At 37.0% G+C, this 20,478-nt stretch overlaps 1 protein-coding gene across 3 annotated transcripts in view; it reads right to left on the bottom strand.

Moving 5' to 3' along the window:
* The window catches only part of METTL4 (methyltransferase 4, N6-adenosine), a 38,572-nt gene that overhangs the window by 4,990 nt on the left and 13,104 nt on the right, over positions 1-20,478 (bottom strand). For all 3 annotated transcript variants that reach the window (XM_060119366.1, XM_060119364.1, XM_060119365.1), the window contains exons 5-8: positions 19,402-19,471; positions 15,318-15,492; positions 12,844-12,950; positions 5,748-5,839 (exon numbers count right to left, since the gene is read on the bottom strand). In XM_060119366.1, the coding sequence (XP_059975349.1) occupies positions 5,748-5,839; positions 12,844-12,950; positions 15,318-15,492; positions 19,402-19,471 (444 nt within the window). The remainder of the gene's footprint in view (positions 1-5,747; positions 5,840-12,843; positions 12,951-15,317; positions 15,493-19,401; positions 19,472-20,478) is intronic.

The following is a 20,478-nucleotide window of genomic DNA, read 5'->3' as shown; positions in this document are numbered from 1 at the left end:
ATTATTATTAAGGAAGGAATCAATTTCCTTTAGCAGTAAAGAGTAGAAAAGCAGGGATGTTTCCTTAAAAAAAAAAAGCAAGTTAATTTCAAGGATTTCATCACAGGCTTTACTATTTATAGTTAGAAAGTCATTTGAAATAAAAACCCTTGAGATTGGGAACAATACCATCAGAATTTTCAATAGTCCTGACTTATCAGTTTTCATTTGTAGATAAGCAATGAGGATTTTAACACCCACACCAGTAACTTTTCAGTCTTCCAATAATGCTGACATAGCTCCTGAGTACTAACTTATTTTTTAATAAATATAATCCATGCATGAAAAAAAGTCTATAGGAACAATACAAAGACAACCCACTTTAAAAACTAAGATAAAACATAAGTCTCTGCAAAAACATACTTTAGTGTAAGAGTTGGAAACACAGAGAAATATTCAGAACATATATCTAACAAATAACTCTACCTCCTCAGCTATAACTTGGTAGTACTGAGAACAAAATTACAGATCTTTCTTTACCTAAAAGTTCACCATATTATTTCCACAGTTAAGTATTCCTTATTCTATGTATTCATAACTACTGAAAATTATATTTTGTTAGGAAAATGGCATCTCATCTATACCTTGGCTAAATAGGTGTGATCTACACTAACAGAAAAAAAGAGAATACCGTAGAAGCTTTTTTTTAAAGTACATGCTCATTTGAATGACAAATAGTTAAATCAATTTAACCTTGATCACATTGCTGGTTAGCTATATTTTTTTGATATATGTATATTCTACAAAAGGAACTGAGTATGAAAATAACGATTCAGGGATGAAAAGTCACTAGAACTGGCAAAATATAGTTCTTAATTGCTATATAAGATTGAGCTTGGAAGAAACCCATCAAATTCCCTTTAGCAATGATAAGGGTTCCTTAGAAATACTTGATATAGGTTAGATGTAAAAGATAATATATCTCCAATAAAGATGTAAAAAAAAGATAATATATTTTAAAATGTATATTTCATGTTCTTCAGATGCTCTCACAGCAAAATAATTGTTCATTTGTCTGAAAGCACTGGTCCTGATTATCAAAAATCAAAGAATTTAAAGTATTCATTGTCTATAACTCACCAAACTCAAATCTGGGCTTTGATAGCTTCTAGGTGATGCTTACATGAGATTTCTAGTCCTTTCATAAGTATATAATTAAATGCTATTAAACGTGAGTGAGAAAAATTTCCCCAGAGTCTTAGAACAATAAACTTTTATATCACTTTTCCATTTTTGCCCCATGAATTCAATGCCTTACTGGCCTCAATTCACTTTTAATGTGGTCTAAGGTTATACTGAAGGCAAGTTTTTGTTTTCTTGTTTCTGCTTGTTCAGTTCTTTGGTACAAAGATGTTAGCAACTCTATTTTGGAATTTTAAACTGGAGTCTAAACTGGAATCAGCCAGTCAATAATGTTTACTATTTCTGAGGGAGTTCCCTGGTGGTCCAGTGGGTAAGACTCTGTGCTCCCAATGCAGGGAGCCCAGGTTTGATCCCTGGTCGGGGAACTAGATCCTGCATACATGCTGCAATTAAGAAGCCTGCATGCCACAACTAAGACCTGGCACAGCCTAGATAAATAAATAAATAAATACAATTTTTTTAATGTTTACTATTTCTGAGCACCCATTATAAGTGCTATGAGACTTAGCAAAAGAAATAGATATCCATGTCTTCTAAGAGTTCAGAAGCTAATAGAAAAAGATGGCCAGGTACTTGGAGTGGAAAAATACATAAAACCTAAACCCATTTATCACCTTCTACTTTATCAATGGAACACATTTCTGCATGGCCTTTTTCCTTTCTAGTTGAGAAACAGAGAAAATCAAGGAGTAATGTTTTTGTAATGTTAACCACATATGTTTAATTTCAAAACAAAGCAAAAGAAAGAGGCAAATTAATGGAAATATTTTATTCTTACTAATTTTAAATATCAATTTAAAAGAAAATGCAAGATCTTAAAAGTTCTCATCACAGGAAAAAAATTTTGTAGCTATGTATAAGCTTACTGTGATCAGTGAATATGTATATATATCTTGAATCATTATGTTGTACACCTGAAACTAATACAATGTTATATGTCAATTATCTCAATTTTAAAAAAGCAAATTCAAATGTATAAATTTAAATATGAGTATGACATATATATAAATAATTACATAACATCTTGCATTAGTAAAACATACTTGTAACCAATGGAAAGGAAGTAACTCATACATAGCCTGTCATTCCCCTTCTGCTTGGGAGCAAAGGGCATGGCTGGGGGAAAAGCGGCTCAAATGTCAGTGCATAGAATCTCATCAAACTATATTTAACTGTTCAGATACAAATTGTTGCGAGTAAAGTAGTAAAAAGGAGTAGAAATTCCTCTAAGGTACAATATGAAAAACAAAATTTTCATTCAAATACTTTTATTTCATGATTTTCCTACCTTAAATCTTTAAACTTAAAATATTATACATTTATGTTAGGTTGTAAGCAATAGCTATTGTTGGTTTATGTTTCAGTCTATAGGAAGAAATTTCAAAACTTAAAAAGAGTAAATGTCTCATTTTGAAACAGAATATGCTTCCAATTTGGTGTTTTTTACATTTTGCAGTAGAAATAACAAATTAAAACTCGTTAAAAGAAAAAAAAACTTGGTGTTTCTAGAAGCAAAAGAGGGAACATTTCATTTTGTGAATTGGCATAAAGCAGTTTAAGAACATTTACATGTAAAAGTTCTAAACATTATATAGAGAACATGTATTACCCAAATCCTAGGGTTATGATTCAGAGTAAAATACTATTTTATTTATTTTATTTACTTATTTTTTAACATCTTTATTGGAGTATAATTGCTTTACAATGTTATGTTAGTTTCCACTGTATCACAAAGTGAATCAGCTACATGTATACATATATCCCCATATCCCCTCCTTCTTGCACCTCCCTCCCACCCTCCCTATCCCACCGCTCTAGGTGGACACAAAGCACTGAGCTGATCTGTCTGTGCTATGCAGCTGCTTCCCACTAGCTATCTATTTTACATTTGGTAGTGTATATATGTCCATGCCACTCTCTCACTTCAGAGTAAAATATACTGCAGAAATCTGCAAGTTGCTTTCTGATGGCTTTGTGTGGCTCTGTATCCAAAATACAGGCACTTGCTATCCAGTAACATGAACTCAAAAATAAAGGATTATACATACTTCTTGTCTACCAGTACTTAACCAAAACATAAGAATAACATATATTGAGTCACACAAGATTTTTCCCCCCCAAAATCTAACTTTTCTTTTTAAATATTCTCAATGCTAAAAATGTGTTTGTGCTGCCCTCTACTGGGAATACAGGAGAACTGCACTTCATAACTACAGGCCGTAATATGTACTAATTTTTATTAGTATTAATATAAGACTAATTTTAATCACTATTTTATAAAGCCTTATATCTTACGACTACTCTTTAAACATAATCCATGTAAAATGAATTAAGAAATAGTTTAACTATCATTTGGGAATGAAAGGTTTTTTGAGTCTGGCGCTTGGATTTTTAAAAGTAAAAAAATAAGCCCTAAGACAAACCCTAAATTAAGCTTTGGTACTCACCAAATGATAAAGAAAATTCAAATGAGAAGAATACAAATTAGATTTCCTCCAATGAGTATAACTGGTGGCAAACATAATTTTTTTCTCAAAGAACAGTACAGCTTCACTTTTCATTTAAGTCAAATGTTTAATGCATTAAAGAATCTATAACAGTCCAAAGTTTACAGGCAATTATTCACTGAGAATCCCTCTAAGTCAAAGAATGGATCAACAGGTAGACATCTGAACATTTCTCAAATGAATTAACACTAAAGACTCTCTGTATAAGCAATTTAAGATAATAGAAATCTTAAATGCTACCAACAAGCATTCTCTTGGGAATTTGAATTCACCTTCCTATGTATCCTAGCTCATGAACTATCCCACATTCTGCAAAATCAGGTGATAAGCTGATAGCCTATAGTCTTCCTGAGTGGCAGCTTGAAAGTTTTGGTTTATTTAAGCCAGGACCACCAAATTAATAAAATATATATTTCTAAAGAAAAAATTTTAATAGTAAACTTTGAATGTCAAAGTCAGTATCTCTCATATTCCTATTCCTATTACATTCCTATTTTTTTATTCTTTCACTTGAAAAATTTAGCAATTACTGATCTTCTACTATATGCTACAGAATTTCAAATATAACCAATCCTTACAACTCTGAAAGATTAAATATCATTATTCCCCCTTCAAATGTCGACTTTGAGGTGGAAAATTATTAGAGTAACTTGCTCAAGTAGCAGAACCAGGATTCAAACTCGTGTTAGTCAATCTGAAAAGCTAAAGCTTTCCACTATTCCTTGCTGCTTATTTTCATTAAATGACGGACATTATACTAAAGCATTAAGACTAGTAAGAATTGCAGGCTGCAGCAATTACCTTTCCAATGGTTCAGTAAAGCAACACCACCTCAACATAAAACTGAGAGTGTCTACCAACTATCAAGGGAATTCTAACCATCTCTCTGACTGCTTTCTGCACTCTTGGCTTTAGAGCCAGCAAGGGATAGAACCCTGACAGTACAACCTAGCAGAACTAGTCCTGACATGCACCATCAGTCTTCATTCTGCTGAGGGCAGTGATGGGATAACAACCCGGTTAGTAAGGGGAACCTAAAAAATGGCAATGAGGAAGGTTGAGGTAATGTAAGACTAATCTGCACGGGTGCGCTGGGTGGTCACGCGGCTCCATCTCCACTTCAACAGCGTTTTAATATAACAGACCCTTTTCCCAACCACCAACCACCCTCCAGATTCCTTTCCAGTTGCGACTTCTGGGACCAGGCAACACCGCTTTTGCGGTCAGCTCCTTAGTGCCACCCACAATGACCTCCCAGATTCGTGCAAATTATTCCACCCAAGTGGAGGGTGCGGTCACCCGCCTGGTGGACCTGCATCCTCTGGCCTGCTACACCTACCTCTCTCTGGGCTTCTGCTCCGAGCGCCACAATGCGGCTCTGGAGGGCCAGGGCCCTGCCTCCTTCAGCAGGTTGGCCCAGCACCTCTCCAAGATGCAAAACCAGCATGGCAGCAGCACCCTATTCCAGCACACACCGAAGCTGCCCAAAGATGAGTGGGGCAAAGCCCTGGACGCCACAGAAGCTACCATGGGCCTGGAGAAGAACCTGAACCAGGCCTTTTTGGGTTTGCATGCCCTGGGTTCTGCCCAAACAGACCATCTCTGTGCCTTCCTGGGGAGCCACCTCCTGGATGAGGAGGTGAGACTCAAGAAGATGGGTGACCACCTGACCAACCTCCGCAGGCTGGCCGGCCCCCAGCCAAAGCTGGGCGAGTACTTAGGACCAGTAGCCTTCGAGCCCAGCAGCCCTTGAGGGCCCGATTCCACCTCCTGGTCTCAGGGCCTCTGCCTGAGCCTCTCCCTGCTGCCACTAGGCAGCTATGTAACCACCTGAAGCCCTCTCCCAAGCTACAGACCAATTGGAAACAATAAAACTTTCTGTAGCAAAAAAAAAATCTATTCTCTATTCCATAAATTCTGCTATATGATTTTAAAATATTAATTAAAATAACATATACCTGATTTAATTTCCAAATTTCTAGACTATTCAAATACTATCAATACATTCAACCCTTTTGTCAATTTCACAGACGTCATAACTATTTTATAAAAACATACCAGCAAGAGGTGGCTTATGTGAGTGAAGCATACAGGGCACACTGACAATTAACTTGTGATCTGGAATGGGGAGCTCTTTTACATCTGCATTCCTATTAAAACAGAACAGAAACGTAAATTATATTTTAGAGGACAATTTTTTACATATAAGCCACAGTTGCCTTGATTTTTTTTCACCTTTCCAATAGTATCTGAATTTATAATAAATTTAAGAATAGAAATAATGGAAATCAATAACCTAAGTATTAAGAAATTTCAGATAGTTTCCTTTCTACAATAATGACTCTTACACATTAGATAAAGCAAAAGATAATATAAAATTTCATGTGTCATACCATTCACACTTTTCTCATCTCAGCCATTTTCAGATTTTCAAAAATGTAAAAATTAACAAAAACTAATGATCACTGTATTAATAACTTTTTTTTTGCTTTATAACAAATTTAATCAGTTATACATATACATATGTTTCCATATCCCCTCCCTTTTGCATCTCCCTCCCACCCTCCCTATCCCACCCCTCCAGGCGGTCACAAAGCACCGAGCTGATCTCCCTATGCTATGCGGCTGCTTCCCACTAGCTATCTACCTTACATTTGGTAGTGTATATATGTACATGCCGCTCTTTCACTTTGTCACAGCTTACCCTTCCCCCTCCCCATATCCTCAAGTCCATTCTCTAGTAGGTCTGTGCCTTTATTCCTGTCTTACCCCTATGTTCTTCATGACATTTTTTTTCTTAAATTCCATATATATGTGTTAGCATACAGTATTTGTCTTTCTCTTTCTGACTTACTTCACTCTGTATGACAGACTCTAGGTCTATCCACCTCATTACAAATACCTCAATTTCATTTCTGTTTATAGCTGAGTAATATTCCATTGTATATATGTGCCACATCTTCCTTATCCATTCATCCGATGATGGACACTTAGGTTGTTTCCATCTCCGGGCTATTGTAAATAGGGCTGCTATGAACATTTTGGTACATGTCTCTTTTTGAATTATGGTTTTCTCAGGGTATATGCCCAGTAGTGGGATTGCTGGGTCATATGGTAGTTCTATTTGTAGTTTTTTAAGGAACCTCCATACTGTTCTCCATAGTGGCTGTATCAATTTACAGTCCCACCAACAGTGCAGGAGGGTTCCCTTTTCTCCACACCCTCTCCAGCATTTATTGTTTCTAGATTTTTTGATGATGGCCATTCTGACTGGTTTGAGATGATATCTCATTGTAGTTTTGATTTGCATTTCTCTAATGAGTAAAGATGTTGAGCATCCTTTCATGTGTTTGTTGGCAGTCTGTATATCTTCTGTGGAGATATGTCTATTTAGGTCTTCTGCCCATTTTTGGATTGGGTTGTTTGTTTTTTTGTTATTGAGCTGCATGAGCTGCTTATAAATTTTGGAGATTAATCCTTTGTCAGTTGCTTCATTTGCAAATATTTGCTTCATTTGCAAATATTTTATCCCAAGGGTTGTCTTTTGGTCTTGTTTATGGTTTCCTTTGCTGTGCAAAAGCTTTTAAGTTTCATTAGGTCCCATGTGTTTATTTTTGTCTTTATTTCCATTTCTCTAGGAGGTGGGTCAAAAAGGATCTTGCTGTGATTTATGTCATAGAGTGTTCTGCCTATGTTTTCCTCTAAGAGTTTGATAGTGTCTGGCCTTACATTTAGGTCTTTAATCCATTTTGAGCTTATTTTTGTGTATGGTGTTAGGGAGTGATCTAATCTCATACTTTTACATGTCCCTATCCAGTTTTCCCAGCACCACTTATTGAAGAGACTGTCCTTTCTCCACTGTACATTCCTGCCTCCTTTATCAAAGATAAGGTGACCATATGTCTGTGGGATTAACTCTGGGCTTTCTATCCTGTTCCATTGATCTATATTTCTGTTTTTGTGCCAGTACCATACTGTCTTGATTACTGTAGCTTTGTAGTATAGTCTGAAGTCAGGGAGCCTGATTCCTCCAGCTCCATTTTTCGTCCTCAAGATTGCTTTGGCTATTCGGGGTCTTTTGTGTTTCCATACAAATTGTGAAATTTTTTGCTCTAGTTCTGTGAAAAATGCCAGTGGTAGTTTGATAGGGATTGCATTGAATCTGAAGATTGCTTTGGGTAGTAGAGTCTTTTCACAATGTTGATTCTTCCAATCCAAGAACATGGTACATCTCTCCATCTATTTGTATCATCTTTAATTTCTTTCATCAGTGTCTTATAATTTTCTGCATACAGGTCTTTTGTCTCCTTAGGTAGGTTTATTCCTAGATATTTTATTCTTTTTGTTGCAATGGTAAATGGGAGTGTTTCCTTGATTTCACTTTCAGATTTTTCATCATTAGTATATAGGAATGCCAGAGATTTCTGTGCATTAATTTTGTATCCTGAAACTTTACCAAATTCATTGATTAGCTCTAGTAGTTTTCTGGTAGCATCTTTAGGATTCTCTATGTATAGTATCATGTCATCTGCAAACAGTGACAGCTTTACTTCTTTTCCAATTTGGATTCCTTTTATTTCCTTTTCTTCTCTGATTGCTGTGGCTAAAACTTCCAAAACTATGTTGAATAAGAGTGGTGATAGTGGGCAACCTTGTCTTGTTCCTGATCTTAGTGGAAATGGTTTCAGTTTTTCACCATTGAGGACGATGCTGGCTGTGGGTTTGTCATATATGGCCTTTATCATGTTGAGGAAAGTTCCCTCTATGCCTACTTTCTGCAGGGTTTTTATCATAAATGGGTGTTGAATTTTGTCAAAAGCTTTCTCTGCATCTATTGAGATGATCATATGGTTTTTCTCCTTCAATTTGTTAATATGGTGTATCACTTTGATTGATTTGCGTATATTGAAGAATCCTTGCATTCCTGGAATAAACCCCACTTGATCATGGTGTATGATCCTTTTAATGTGCTGTTGGATTCTGTTTGCTAGTATTTTGTTGAGAATTTTTGCATCTATGTTCATCAGTGATATTGGCCTGTAGTTTTCTTTCTTTGTGACATCCTTGTCTGGTTTTGGTAGCAAGGTGATGGTGGCCTCGTAGAATGAGTTTGGGAGTGTTCCTCCCTCTGCTATATTTTGGAAGAGTTTCAGAAGGATAGGTGTTAGCTCTTCTCTAAATGCTTGATAGAATTCACCTGTGAAGCCATCTGGTCCTGGGCTTTTGTTTGTTGCAAGATTTTTTATCACAGTTTCAATTTCAGTGCTTGTGATTGGTCTGTTCATATTTTCTATTTCTTCCTGATTCAGTCTTGGCAGGTTGTGAATTTCTAAGAATTTGTCCATTTCTTCCAGGTTGTCCATTTTATTGGCATAGAGTTGCTTATAGTAATCTCTCATGATCTTTTGTATTTCTGCAGTGTCAGTTGTTACTTCTCCTTTTTCATTTCTAATTCTATTGATTTGAGTCTTCTCCCTTTTTTTCTTGATGAGTCTGGCTAATGGTTTATCAATTTTGTTTACCTTCTCAAAGAACCAGCTTTTAGTTTTATTGATCTTTGCTATCGTTTCCTTCATTTCTTTTTCATTTATTTCTGATCTGATTTTTATGATTTCTTTCCTTCTGCTAACTTTGGGGTGTTTTTGTTCTTCTTTCTCTAATTGCTTTAGGTGCAAGGTTAGGTTGTTTATTCGAGATGTTTCCTGTTTCTTAAGGTAGGATTGTATTGCTATAAACTTCCCTCTTAGAACTGCTTTTGCTGCATCCCATAGGTTTTGGGTCGTCGTGTCTCCATTGTCATTTGTTTCTAGGTATTTTTTAATTTCCTCTTTGATTTCTTCAGTGATCACTTCGTTATTAAGTAGTGTATTGTTTAGCCTCCATGTGTTTGTATTTTTTACAGCTCTTTTCCTGTAACTGATATCTAGTCTCATAGCATTGTGGTCGGAAAAGATACTTGATACAATTTCAATTTTCTTAAATTTACCAAGGCTTGATTTGTGACCCAAGATATGATCTATCCTGGAGAATGTTCCATGAGCACTTGAGAAAAATGTGTATTCTGTTGTTTTTGGATGGAATGTCCTATAAATATTAATTAAGTCCATCTTGTTTAATGTATCATTTAAAGCTTGTGTTTCCTTATTTATTTTCATTTTGGATGATCTGTCCATTGGTGAAAGTGGGGTGTTAAAGTCCCCTACTATGAGTGTGTTACTGTCGATTTCTCATTTTATGGCTGTTAGTATTTGCCTTATGTATTGAGGTGCTCCTATGTTGGGGGCATAAATATTTACAATTGTTATATCTTCTTCTTGGATCGATCCCTTGATCATTATGTAGTGTCCTTCTTTGTCTCTTCTAGTAGTCTTTATTTTAAAGTCTATTTTGTCTGATATGAGAATTGCTACTCCAGCTTTCTTTTGGTTTCCATTTGCATGGAATATCTTTTTCCATCCCCTTACTTTCAGTCTGTATGTGTCTCTAGGTCTGAAGTGGGTCTCTTGTAGACAGCATATATATGGGTCTTGTTTTTGTATCCATTCAGCCAATCTGTATCTTTTGGTGGGAGCATTTAGTCCATTTACATTTAAGGTAATTATCGATATGTATGTTCCTATTCCCATTTTCTTAATTGTTTTGGGTTCGTTATTGTAGGTCTTTTACTTCTGTTGTGTTTCTTGCCTAGAGAAGTTCCTTTAGCATTTGTTGTAAAGCTGGTTTGGGGGTGCTGAACTCTCTCAGCTTTTGCTTGTCTGTAAACGTTTTAATTTCTCCATCAAATCTGAATGAGATCCTTGCTGGGTAGAGTAATCTTGGTTGCAGGTTTTTCTCCTTCATCACTTTAATTATGTCCTGCCACTCCCTTCTGGCTTGTAGAGTTTCTGCTGAGAGATCAGCTGTTATCCTGATGGGGATTCCCTTGTGTGTTATTTGTTGTTTTTGCCTTGCTGCTTTTAATATGATTTCTTTGTGTTTAATTTTTGACAGTTTGATTAATATGTGTCTTGGCGTATTTCTCCTTGGATTTATTCTGTATGGGACTCTCTGTGCCTCCTGGACTTGATTAACTATTTCCTTTCCCATATTAGGGAAGTTTTCAACTATAATCTCTTCAAATATTTTCTCAGTCCCTTTCTTTTTCTCTTCTTCTTCTGGAACCCCTATAATTCGAATGTTGGTGTGTTTAATGTTGTCCCAGAGGTCTCTGAGACTGTCCTCTGTTCTTTTCATTCTTTTTTCTTTATTTTGCTCTGCATCAGTTATTTCCACTATTTTATCTTCCACCTCACTTATCCGTTCTTCTGCCTCAGTTATTCTGCTATTGATCCCATCTAGAGTATTTTTTATTTCATGTATTGTGTTTTTAATTGATGCTTGATTCATCTTTAGTTCTTCTAGGTCCTTGTTAACTGTTTCTTGCATTTTGTCTATTCTATTTCCAAGATTTTGGATCTGGGAAATAGAGTCTTGGATCATCTTTACCATCATTATTCTGAATTCTTTTTCAGGTAGACTGCCTATTACCTCTTCATTTGTTAGATCTGGTGGGTTTTTATTTTGCTCCTTCTCCTGCTGTGTGTTTTTCTGTCTTCTCATTTTGCTTATGTTACTGTGTTTGGGGTCTCCTTTTTGCAGGCTGCAGGTTCGTAGTTCCCGTTGTTTTTGGTGTCTGTCCCCAGTGGCTAAGGTTGGTTTAGTGGGTTGTGTAGGCTTCCTGGTGGAGGGGACTAGTGACTGTGTTCTGGTGGATGAGGCTGGATCTTGTCTTTCTGGTGGGCAGGTCCACGTCTGGTGGTGTGTTTTGGGGTGTCTGCGGACTTTCTATGATTTTAGGCCACCTCTCTGCTAATGGGTGGCGTTGTGTTCCTGTCTTGCTAGTTGTTTGGCTTAGGGTGTCCAGCACTGTAGCTTGCTGGTCGTTGAGTGAAGCTGGGTGCTGGTGTTGAGATGGAGATCTCTGGAAGATTTTTGCCGTTTGATATTATGTGGAGCTGGGAGGTCTCTTGTGGACCAGTGTCCTGAAGTTGGCTCTCCCACCTCAGAGGCACAGCACTTACTCTGGGCTCCTCAATTTGGGATGATGTGTTGTCTATTCCTGTATTCCACAGATGCAGGGTACATCAAGTTGATTGTGGAGCTTTACTCCGCTGCTTCTGAGGCTGCTGGGAGAGATTTCCCTTTCTCTTCTTTGTTCTCACAGCTCCTGGGTCTCAGCTTTGGATTTGGCCCTGCCTCTGCGTGTAGGTCACCGGAGGGCGTCTGTTCTTCGCTCAGACAGGACAGGGTTAAAGGAGCAGCCTCTTCGGGGACTCTGGCTCACTCAGGCAGGGCGGGAGGGAGGGGCACGGAGTGCGGGGCGAGCCTGCAGTGGCAGAGGTCGGCGTGACGTTGCACCAGCCCGAGGCGCGCCGTGCGTTCTCCCAGGGAAGCCTCCCCTGGATCCCGGGACCCCAGCAGTGGCAGGCTGCACAGGCTCCCGGAAGGGCGGTGTGGGCAGTGACCTGCGCTCGCACACAGGCTTCTTGGCGGCGGCAGCAGCAGCCCCAGCGTCCCACGCCCGTCACTGGGCTCCGCGCTTTCAGTCGTGACTCGCGCCCGTCTGTGGAGCCCCTTTAAGCAGTGCTCTTAATCCCCTCTCCTCGCGCACCAGGATACCAAGAGGGAAGAAAAAGTCTCTTGCCTCTTCGGCAGCTCCAGAGTTTTCCCGGACTCCCTGCCGGCTAGCTGTGGCACATTAGCCCCCTTCAGGCTGAGTTCTTGCCGCCAGCCCCAGTCCTCTCCCTGCGCTCTGACCGAAGCCCGAGCCTCAGCTTCCAGCGCTGCGCGCCCCGGCGGGCGAGCAGACAAGCCTCTCGGGCTGGTGAGTGCGGCTCGGCACCGATCCTCTGTGTGGGGATCTCTCCGCTTTGCCCTACCCAGGTATGTGGGGAGTTTCTTGCCTTTTGGGAGGTCTGGGGTCTTCTGCCAGCGTTCAGTAGGTGTTCTGTAGGAGTTGTTCCACGTGTAGCTGTATTTCTGGTGTATCCGTGGGGAGGAAGGTGATCTCCGCGTCTTACTCTTCCGCCATCTTACCCGGAAGTCCTGTATTAATAACTTTTAAAAGCCTTAAAATCAATACATTTACACAATTTTGAAAAATCACCTTTCCTACCTTAATGGTAAAGCAGCTTTTTCTCGAACTCTTCCCAGTATAAGACCTTCGTAAGGCTTTTTGTGTGGAGAATCTAATGGGAACACAAACTCTCCTGAACTGGTGATCTGACAAAAAGGAGTCAAAAACAAAAACAACCCATACATCTGTAAATATCCAGGAAAATGACTGCTTTTTTTTTCCTACCACTATACAATTTCCACCAAAGAAAAAGAAGTACCGCAGTCCAATAAAAATATAATGTGGGCCACAAATTTAAGCCATACATGTAATTTAGATTTTCTAGTACCACCATTTAAAAATCAAAAAGAATGAGGCAAAATTAATTTTAATTTTATTTTAAGTTTTAAATAATTTTTAATTATTTTTAATTTAACCTAACACATCTAAAATATTACCATTTCAATATGTAATCAATTCAAAAAATTATTGAGGTATGTTATATTCTTTCATACTAAGTCTTTTAAATCCAAAACACTTATATTTTACATTTAGCACCACATCTCAATTTGGACTAGCCACATTTCAAGTGCTGAAGAGCTACACTCTGTTAGTGACTACCATAATGGACAAGGCAGCTATGAAGGACTAAAAAATTTTAAGTATCATTTTATCATCTTGCACACAAAAACCTCTATTTTTCATTAAAATTTATTATTGGAAACCATGCCATCATTAATTCATTTATTTGTTCAAATAACATTTACCTATTACTGGCAATGTGACTAAGTCGATTACAATAAAGTATTTTCCTTTACTTATAGGAAACAATGGCATTAAATACTGTCAGAGCTAAAACTAATAATGAAAGAAGCTCAGGGATTGATGAGATAGACAATACATGGTCAACTTCTTGGCATTATAAATGCAGAAATTCAATCTTATCATTTCATCCTGGAGTGATCAGACTCCCAAAGACTCACTTTAGCTAATCAAACTCAAAACACAATTTATAATAACAATATCAATTCATTAATTAAGCATGGAAGAAAATATTTTCACTATCAGAATATTCATATCTATTCTCTGTGGAACCCTTTACCCTATATCGAGGTATCTAAAAAACCAAATCAGTAAAGTCCTTTTATCACCTCTAGGGCCCACAAGAAACAGCATCTATTCTACACAGCACTGTATAAACACTGGCAAATTCTTATTCTTTGGATATCCTTTATACTCAATGCAGACTACTCCTTCTGATATAACAATATGTTCAATTACCTAATAAGTATTTCATAAAACATATTTTTGTTTTAAGCTATAGTCATATCATACCATCTCATAGAACTGATTACTACCAGAAATGAACAGTCTTAGTTTTCATGTATTAACATTTTACTGGTTTTGATTTCAGAAGGTAACCTTTTCATGACTTTGGCCTCAGTCTCTGATTATAAAAGAACTGCCATAATAGACAGAGTGGAATGGAGTTTTATATTCCTGTTATGGTCCTACAGCAAATCAACCAAAGCTAAGCCCAAAGCACCACTGTGAAAGCAAAGACACAACTGTAAGTGTTTGTTTGTCAAGTCTCACAAAATAGGTGCAAATAAATAATGTACACAGCTTTTAGAAGATATTCCAGTACACTACAAAGTACACAAAGCACATAAAAATAGAACCTGTGTCTAAAATGAATATACAGTTATATAAATATTATATAAATGTTAAACATTCAACCCATAATAACCTGGTTTACCTTTTTAAATTTAGGAGGGCTTTTGTGGAATTCACCTGGTAGACAATGTATCTTTAAAAGGATGTCCAATGAACTCTGAACTGATGCCTTATATTTTTGTATCTTTTGGTATTTTTATACCAAGCAAAGATATTAAAGATCATTCAACCAATCCAAGAGTTAGAATCATTTCTTTCAAAAACAGGCACTGAGGAACCAAGTTAAGATTTAAAGTATAAAAGGTCCTTGCTTCTAGCATTTTCCCAACTCTTCCATGGTAGGTTTCTTTGCTATCTCCCTCTCATCCCCAGAAACATAAGAAAAAAAGAAAGAAGGAAGGAAGGAAGGGAGGGAGGGAGGAAGGAGAAGAAAAAAGAAAGAAGGACACAAGTCACAAAGGGCAGCTGAAATTCTGGATGAGTAAAGAGGAAGAAGATGAAGAGTAAGACAATTTCTATGTTTAGTGATGGACAAATCCCCCAAAGTTTTTGTTTGTTGTTTCTTAAACTACAGACATCAGAGCTTTTTAAAATGTCACCCTGATATCTCTGAGTGATTTCTGAAGGCCAGCAGTTTGGGATTCTACTACAAAAATATACAGAACAAATAGGTAAAAAGTCTTGAGAATAAGAAGACAAAGGTATTTAGCAGCAAAGTAAACATTTTAATTAGACCATGTTGAAGGAGTAGAGCGGTGTCATGTTAAGCATTAAAAAGTAGATGCTACCTTTATGTGACTTGTATGTCACACCTTATTAACAAATAAAGTTAACAAATACGTAACTTCTAAACTTACTTTTACCCAGTGCCATTCAGCAACTATCTCCACAGACCAAGAAGGGTAAAGCTCTTCCTTAACAAAACGTAGGTGCTTCTGTCTATTCGTCACCCAAGTAACAACAAGACAGTTTGGAGCAGCCAGCTTAGGGATAGGTATCTGCTTTATTTGCAGTGGTGATAAATAACTATATCTAAAAATAAACAGAAAAAAATATTAGCAAAATTTGCTACAAAAAAGAAAAATAAGCAGGGAGAAGACCTGTTATTATAACATTGACTCCACAAACACAAAGCTCCTATATTTATTTGTGCAACTAAATATGAAGCCACACTGACACCCAGTGGACACATTATTACATGCAAGTCGGAAATAATATTTTTAGTTTTTACTAATTTAAAATGATGAAGCCATATTTCTTTATCATTTCTAAATGTATTACATTTCAGTAATTTTAATAATATTTTCTATATGCTTTTCTAACATTCAAAATTAAGCAAATATTATGGTTTGATAATCTGTACATTACAAAGGGACCCCATTAACAGTCTTGAAACTACTGTCTCAATATCCCACCAACATCTTCAATCTATCATCTTGTTTCTTTCATCCTTCCCAATCAGTTCTACTGGGCTCTCTGAAACTCTCATGCTTTCATTACAAAAAAAAATTCTACAGTCTTGCACCTCCTGGTCGTTAGTAGTATGAAGTCTAGTTTCTCTTGCTAAAACACTACTTGCTCTACAATACCCCATCAAACCAACGCGGCCCTTTCTCCAGCACTCAACACACACAACAGAGACAGGAGAGGTCAGTATTCTCCTAGCTCCCCTATTGCCAGTTCCAGGCTATCAGTCATCTACCTCTGTGTAAAATCCCCTTCTCTTTGAGAAGTATGCTATCTAGCCTCCAATGTTCCTTATCGAACCTACTACACATCCTCACTCTCCATGTTCAATGAGGATTTAAGTTCTGAGATCCTTCTACCTCACCAACATAAATCTTGCCAGTATCCTGGGCAATTTCAAAGCACGAGCTAAATAATGTACACACTCACCTATTCTTCCCCTAAATAAACACAATTGCATTCACCCCACTTCAATAATCCATTCGAGTGGCCAAAACCTGGACCTTGACATCACTCAAACTTGCTCCATTTCTGAAACCATATACACTGATCTCTAGCCATTACTTTTTTTTTTTTAACATCTTTATTGGAGTATAATTGCTTTACAATGTTGTGTCAGTTTCTGCTGTACAACAAAGTGAATCAGCTATATGTATACATATATCCCCATATCCCCTCCCTCTTGTGTCTCCCTCCCACCCTCCTTATCCCACCCATCTAGGTCGTCACAAAGCACTGAGCTGATCTCCCTGTGCTATGCGGCTGCTTCCCACTAGCTATCTATTTTACATTTGGCAGTGTATGTGTATGTCAGTGCTACGCTCTCACTTCGTCCCAGCTTCCCCTTCCCCTCACCGTGTCCTCAAGTCCGTTCTCTATGCTGCGTCTTTATTCCTGCCCTGCCACTAGGTTCATCAGTACCGTTTTTCTAGATTCCAAATACATGCATTAGCATATGGTATTTGTTTTTCTCTTTCTGACTTACTTCACTCTGTATGACAGACTCTAGGTCCATCCACCTCATTACAAATAGCTCAATTTTGTTCCTTTTTATGGCTGAGTAATATTCCATTGTATATATGTACCACATCTTCTTTGTCCATTCATCTCTCGATGGACATTTCAGTTGCTTCCATGTCCTGGCAATTGTAAATAGTGCTGCAATGAACACTGTGGTACATGTATCTTTTTGAATTAGGGTTTTCTCAGGGTATATGCCCAGTAGTGAGATTGCTGGGTCATATGGAAGTTCTATTTTTAGTTTTTTAAGGAACCTCCATACTGTTCTCCATAGTGGCTGTATCAATTTACAGTCCCACCAACAGTGCAGGAGGGTTCCCTTTTCTCCACACCCTCTCCAGCATTTATTGATTCTAGATTTTCTGATGATTGGCCATTACCTCTTCTCCGTCACTAATTCTTTGACTTTATCAAAGCATTCAGTCAGTGCCCCATTCCTCTACTTTACTGAGTCTATTGGTTTCTTCCTGCCCACACTTTCTCCTCTTCCTCACACACCACCAACAACCAATCACTTCACTGCCTTCTCACTAGCACCCCTAACTCCAATCTCCCCTTTACTCCTTCACCCCATAACTCCTGCAAACCTCCAATCTTCAATTCAATTCAATTTCAACACAATTCAATTCAACTTCTTCATAAGGACAAAATCAGGTGGAGAAAAATGCTAAACTGCTAAATTAAGTCCATTCTCAGGTTCACAAAACTACTCATCAATTCTTTTACTTATCCTCGGTCAACTACTACAAACCTTCATCTCTTTTCAAGTCTCGCCCAAACACACTCTTTGCAGATGAAGTTAACGCATATATCAGTTAAAAAAAAAAAAGCCATCGGACTGCTTCAACTACCTAACCCTCTCCCACCTGGTTATACGCTTTCACTTACCCATTGCTATACATTTCCTCTTAAAGGATGGCATGGCTTCATATATTTAAAGCTTATCCCTCCAGCTGTGTTCTCTTATTCCCATCTTCTAGTCTATTAGTGATGCTAATTACTCTCCTCCTGCATTTTCAACCTCTCTAGTAGTTCCTTACCATCAGCCTATAAATATGCTTATACTATACACTTTTACTTTCTTTTCTTTTTTTTCTTTTTTTTTTTTTTTTGGTTAGTTTTTCTATATACTATATACTTTTAAAGGAAAAAAGAGGAGAGAAGACTTGGGCAGGGGGAGGGTGGAGAAGGGAGAAAGAAAAGAAGAGAAGAAAAAATAACAGAAAAGAAAAAAGGGAGAAATACTCTCAGTTAGGTCTCCTGTCTACAGCTAAGCTAAGGACTGGCCTATCCAGATAATGCATAGTAATCTCCTTTTCTTAGCAGCCTTAATTCCATTTGGAATTTTAATTCCCCTTTTCCATGTAACCTAACATATTCACAAATTCCAGGGATTAGGACAAGGACATGGAGGCGGGTGTGGGGGGAGGGGGGACAACAGTATTCTACCTACCACAGATGCTAAAACTGGTAACAAGATATTTACATATATCACAGTATCTCCCTATACGATTCTGACTAATAAAGGAAAAATAGAAAATTAAAAAGGAAAATTAATTACCTGTTTTGATAATTACATTATGATTATATAAGAAAATATTAATATCTTTGTTTTCAAGAAATACAGAATAAAATATTCCAGAGTAACTTACTTCTTCCTAAATAATTTACTCTCAAACAGTTCAGAAAAAAATTATATATACATAGATATCTACACACATGCACAAATACACACATATAGAGAATAGCTACAGGAATTCTTTGTATGATCCTTGAAACTTTAAGAGAAAAAAGTCCAATTATTGGTACAGCTCATAAACAAAAAGCATAAGAAAACAAGATAATTGTGGAGAAGAAATTTCATATGAAGTTTAACTCAAGGTAGTAGGAACTGTTCAGTCTAGAAAATCGAAGAGTGAGAGGAAATACAACTGAAGACATTCACTAGAACTAGAGGGAAAAATTTAATTTTTTAAAAAGCTATTAAAAGGAAATGTCATCTTACTAACTAAGTGAACTTATCACTCTAAAAGGTTACATAAACTAAATGGTGGCATAAATAAAAACAAATTTCAGAATGAAGTAGACCAATTCATTCATAGCAGTATTAAGGAATACTATATTTTGGCACATATTTCTAAACTTTAGAATTTGATATCAAAGAAGGCAAAAATGTTGCCTTTTGGTGTGATAGAAACATCCCTGAACTGGACAGTCAGTAAACTTAATCATTAATAAATATATTACTTTTAACATTCTTAACCTACACCTACATATAGTTCTAGTTCAAGAGAATTACCTACTTAAGGGAATTAAAATCTTAAAACGAAAGTGTTTTAGTAGTTTCAGACAATCTATTATCATAAAGTAATGCTTTTAGCATATATAACTAGAGTGTACAAAGGACAATAGCTTTGAGAAAGCATATCTAATAGATAAATTATTTATACTTACCTGTTACTTCTTTTAACTGATTTGTTCTGCCATGGTGGATCTATCACAATTACATCATATGTTTTCTTACCTGAAAACAAAGAGACAATTTCAGAAAATATCTTCTATATGTATCACTTTAAAAACTAAACATATTCTGAGACTTCCTGGCGGTACAGTGGTTGGGACTCTGCACTTCCACTGCAGGGGGCATGGGTTCCATCCCTAGTTGGGGAACTAAGATCCCACGTGCCACATGGCCAAAAAAAAAAAAAAAAAACTAAACATGTTCTTCAACAATGAAGTGCATTTACTACAGACACAAATATACTGGAATGCAAGAAAAGGATATGTGGCATTTATTCAAATAATTTATCTAAAAAAATTAAGAGATTCCCCTTATAATTTAGTACCTCTGGGATTTTAACATAATTTCACCTATTGCAGAGACTTCCTAAAAATAACTACAGCTCCCTTAGCTAGACATCAATGATTTATAAATGTCCTATAAGTCTTGGTAGCCATATTAACATGGTCCTTTCAAGCCTAGATAGGGTAGGTGTGGTTTATTTGCTTTTGTTTTTCAACTTTTTACATGAAATAAAACTTGTCTTTTAACTGATATATTGACCACAACAAAATGTCCCCTATTGTCTACTAGTGCCCTTTTCTCTGGACCAGGATCACACATTGCATTCAGTTGCCATGTCTCCTAAATTTCCTCCAATCTGGGAAAGTTCCTCAGTCTTTCTTTGTCTTTTATGACCTTAATACTTTTGAAGACTACTGGCTAGTCATTTTATAGTATGTCCCTCAAGTTTGGGTTTGGTATTTCCTCGTGATTAAATTTAGGCTCTTTATTTTTGGCAAGAGTACCACCATGCCCTTATCAGAGCAACATTATCAGGAAACACAGTGTCAAAATGTCTCATTATTCGTGATACTACCTTTGATCATTTGGTTAAAATGCTGTCAGCCAAGTTTCTCCAGTTTTACCTTTGTAATTAATAAGTATTTTGCAGGGAGATATTTTAAGACTGTGCAAATAACCTGCATCTCATCTTTTCATCCACTATTTTGACACCCAAATACTATGAT

The sequence above is a fragment of the Mesoplodon densirostris genome, chromosome 15 (genome assembly GCF_025265405.1).
Source record: "Mesoplodon densirostris isolate mMesDen1 chromosome 15, mMesDen1 primary haplotype, whole genome shotgun sequence".
NCBI lineage: Eukaryota > Metazoa > Chordata > Mammalia > Artiodactyla > Ziphiidae > Mesoplodon > Mesoplodon densirostris.
The sequence above is the reverse complement of the archived record's forward strand: the minus strand, read 5'-3'. Positions and strand labels throughout refer to the sequence as shown.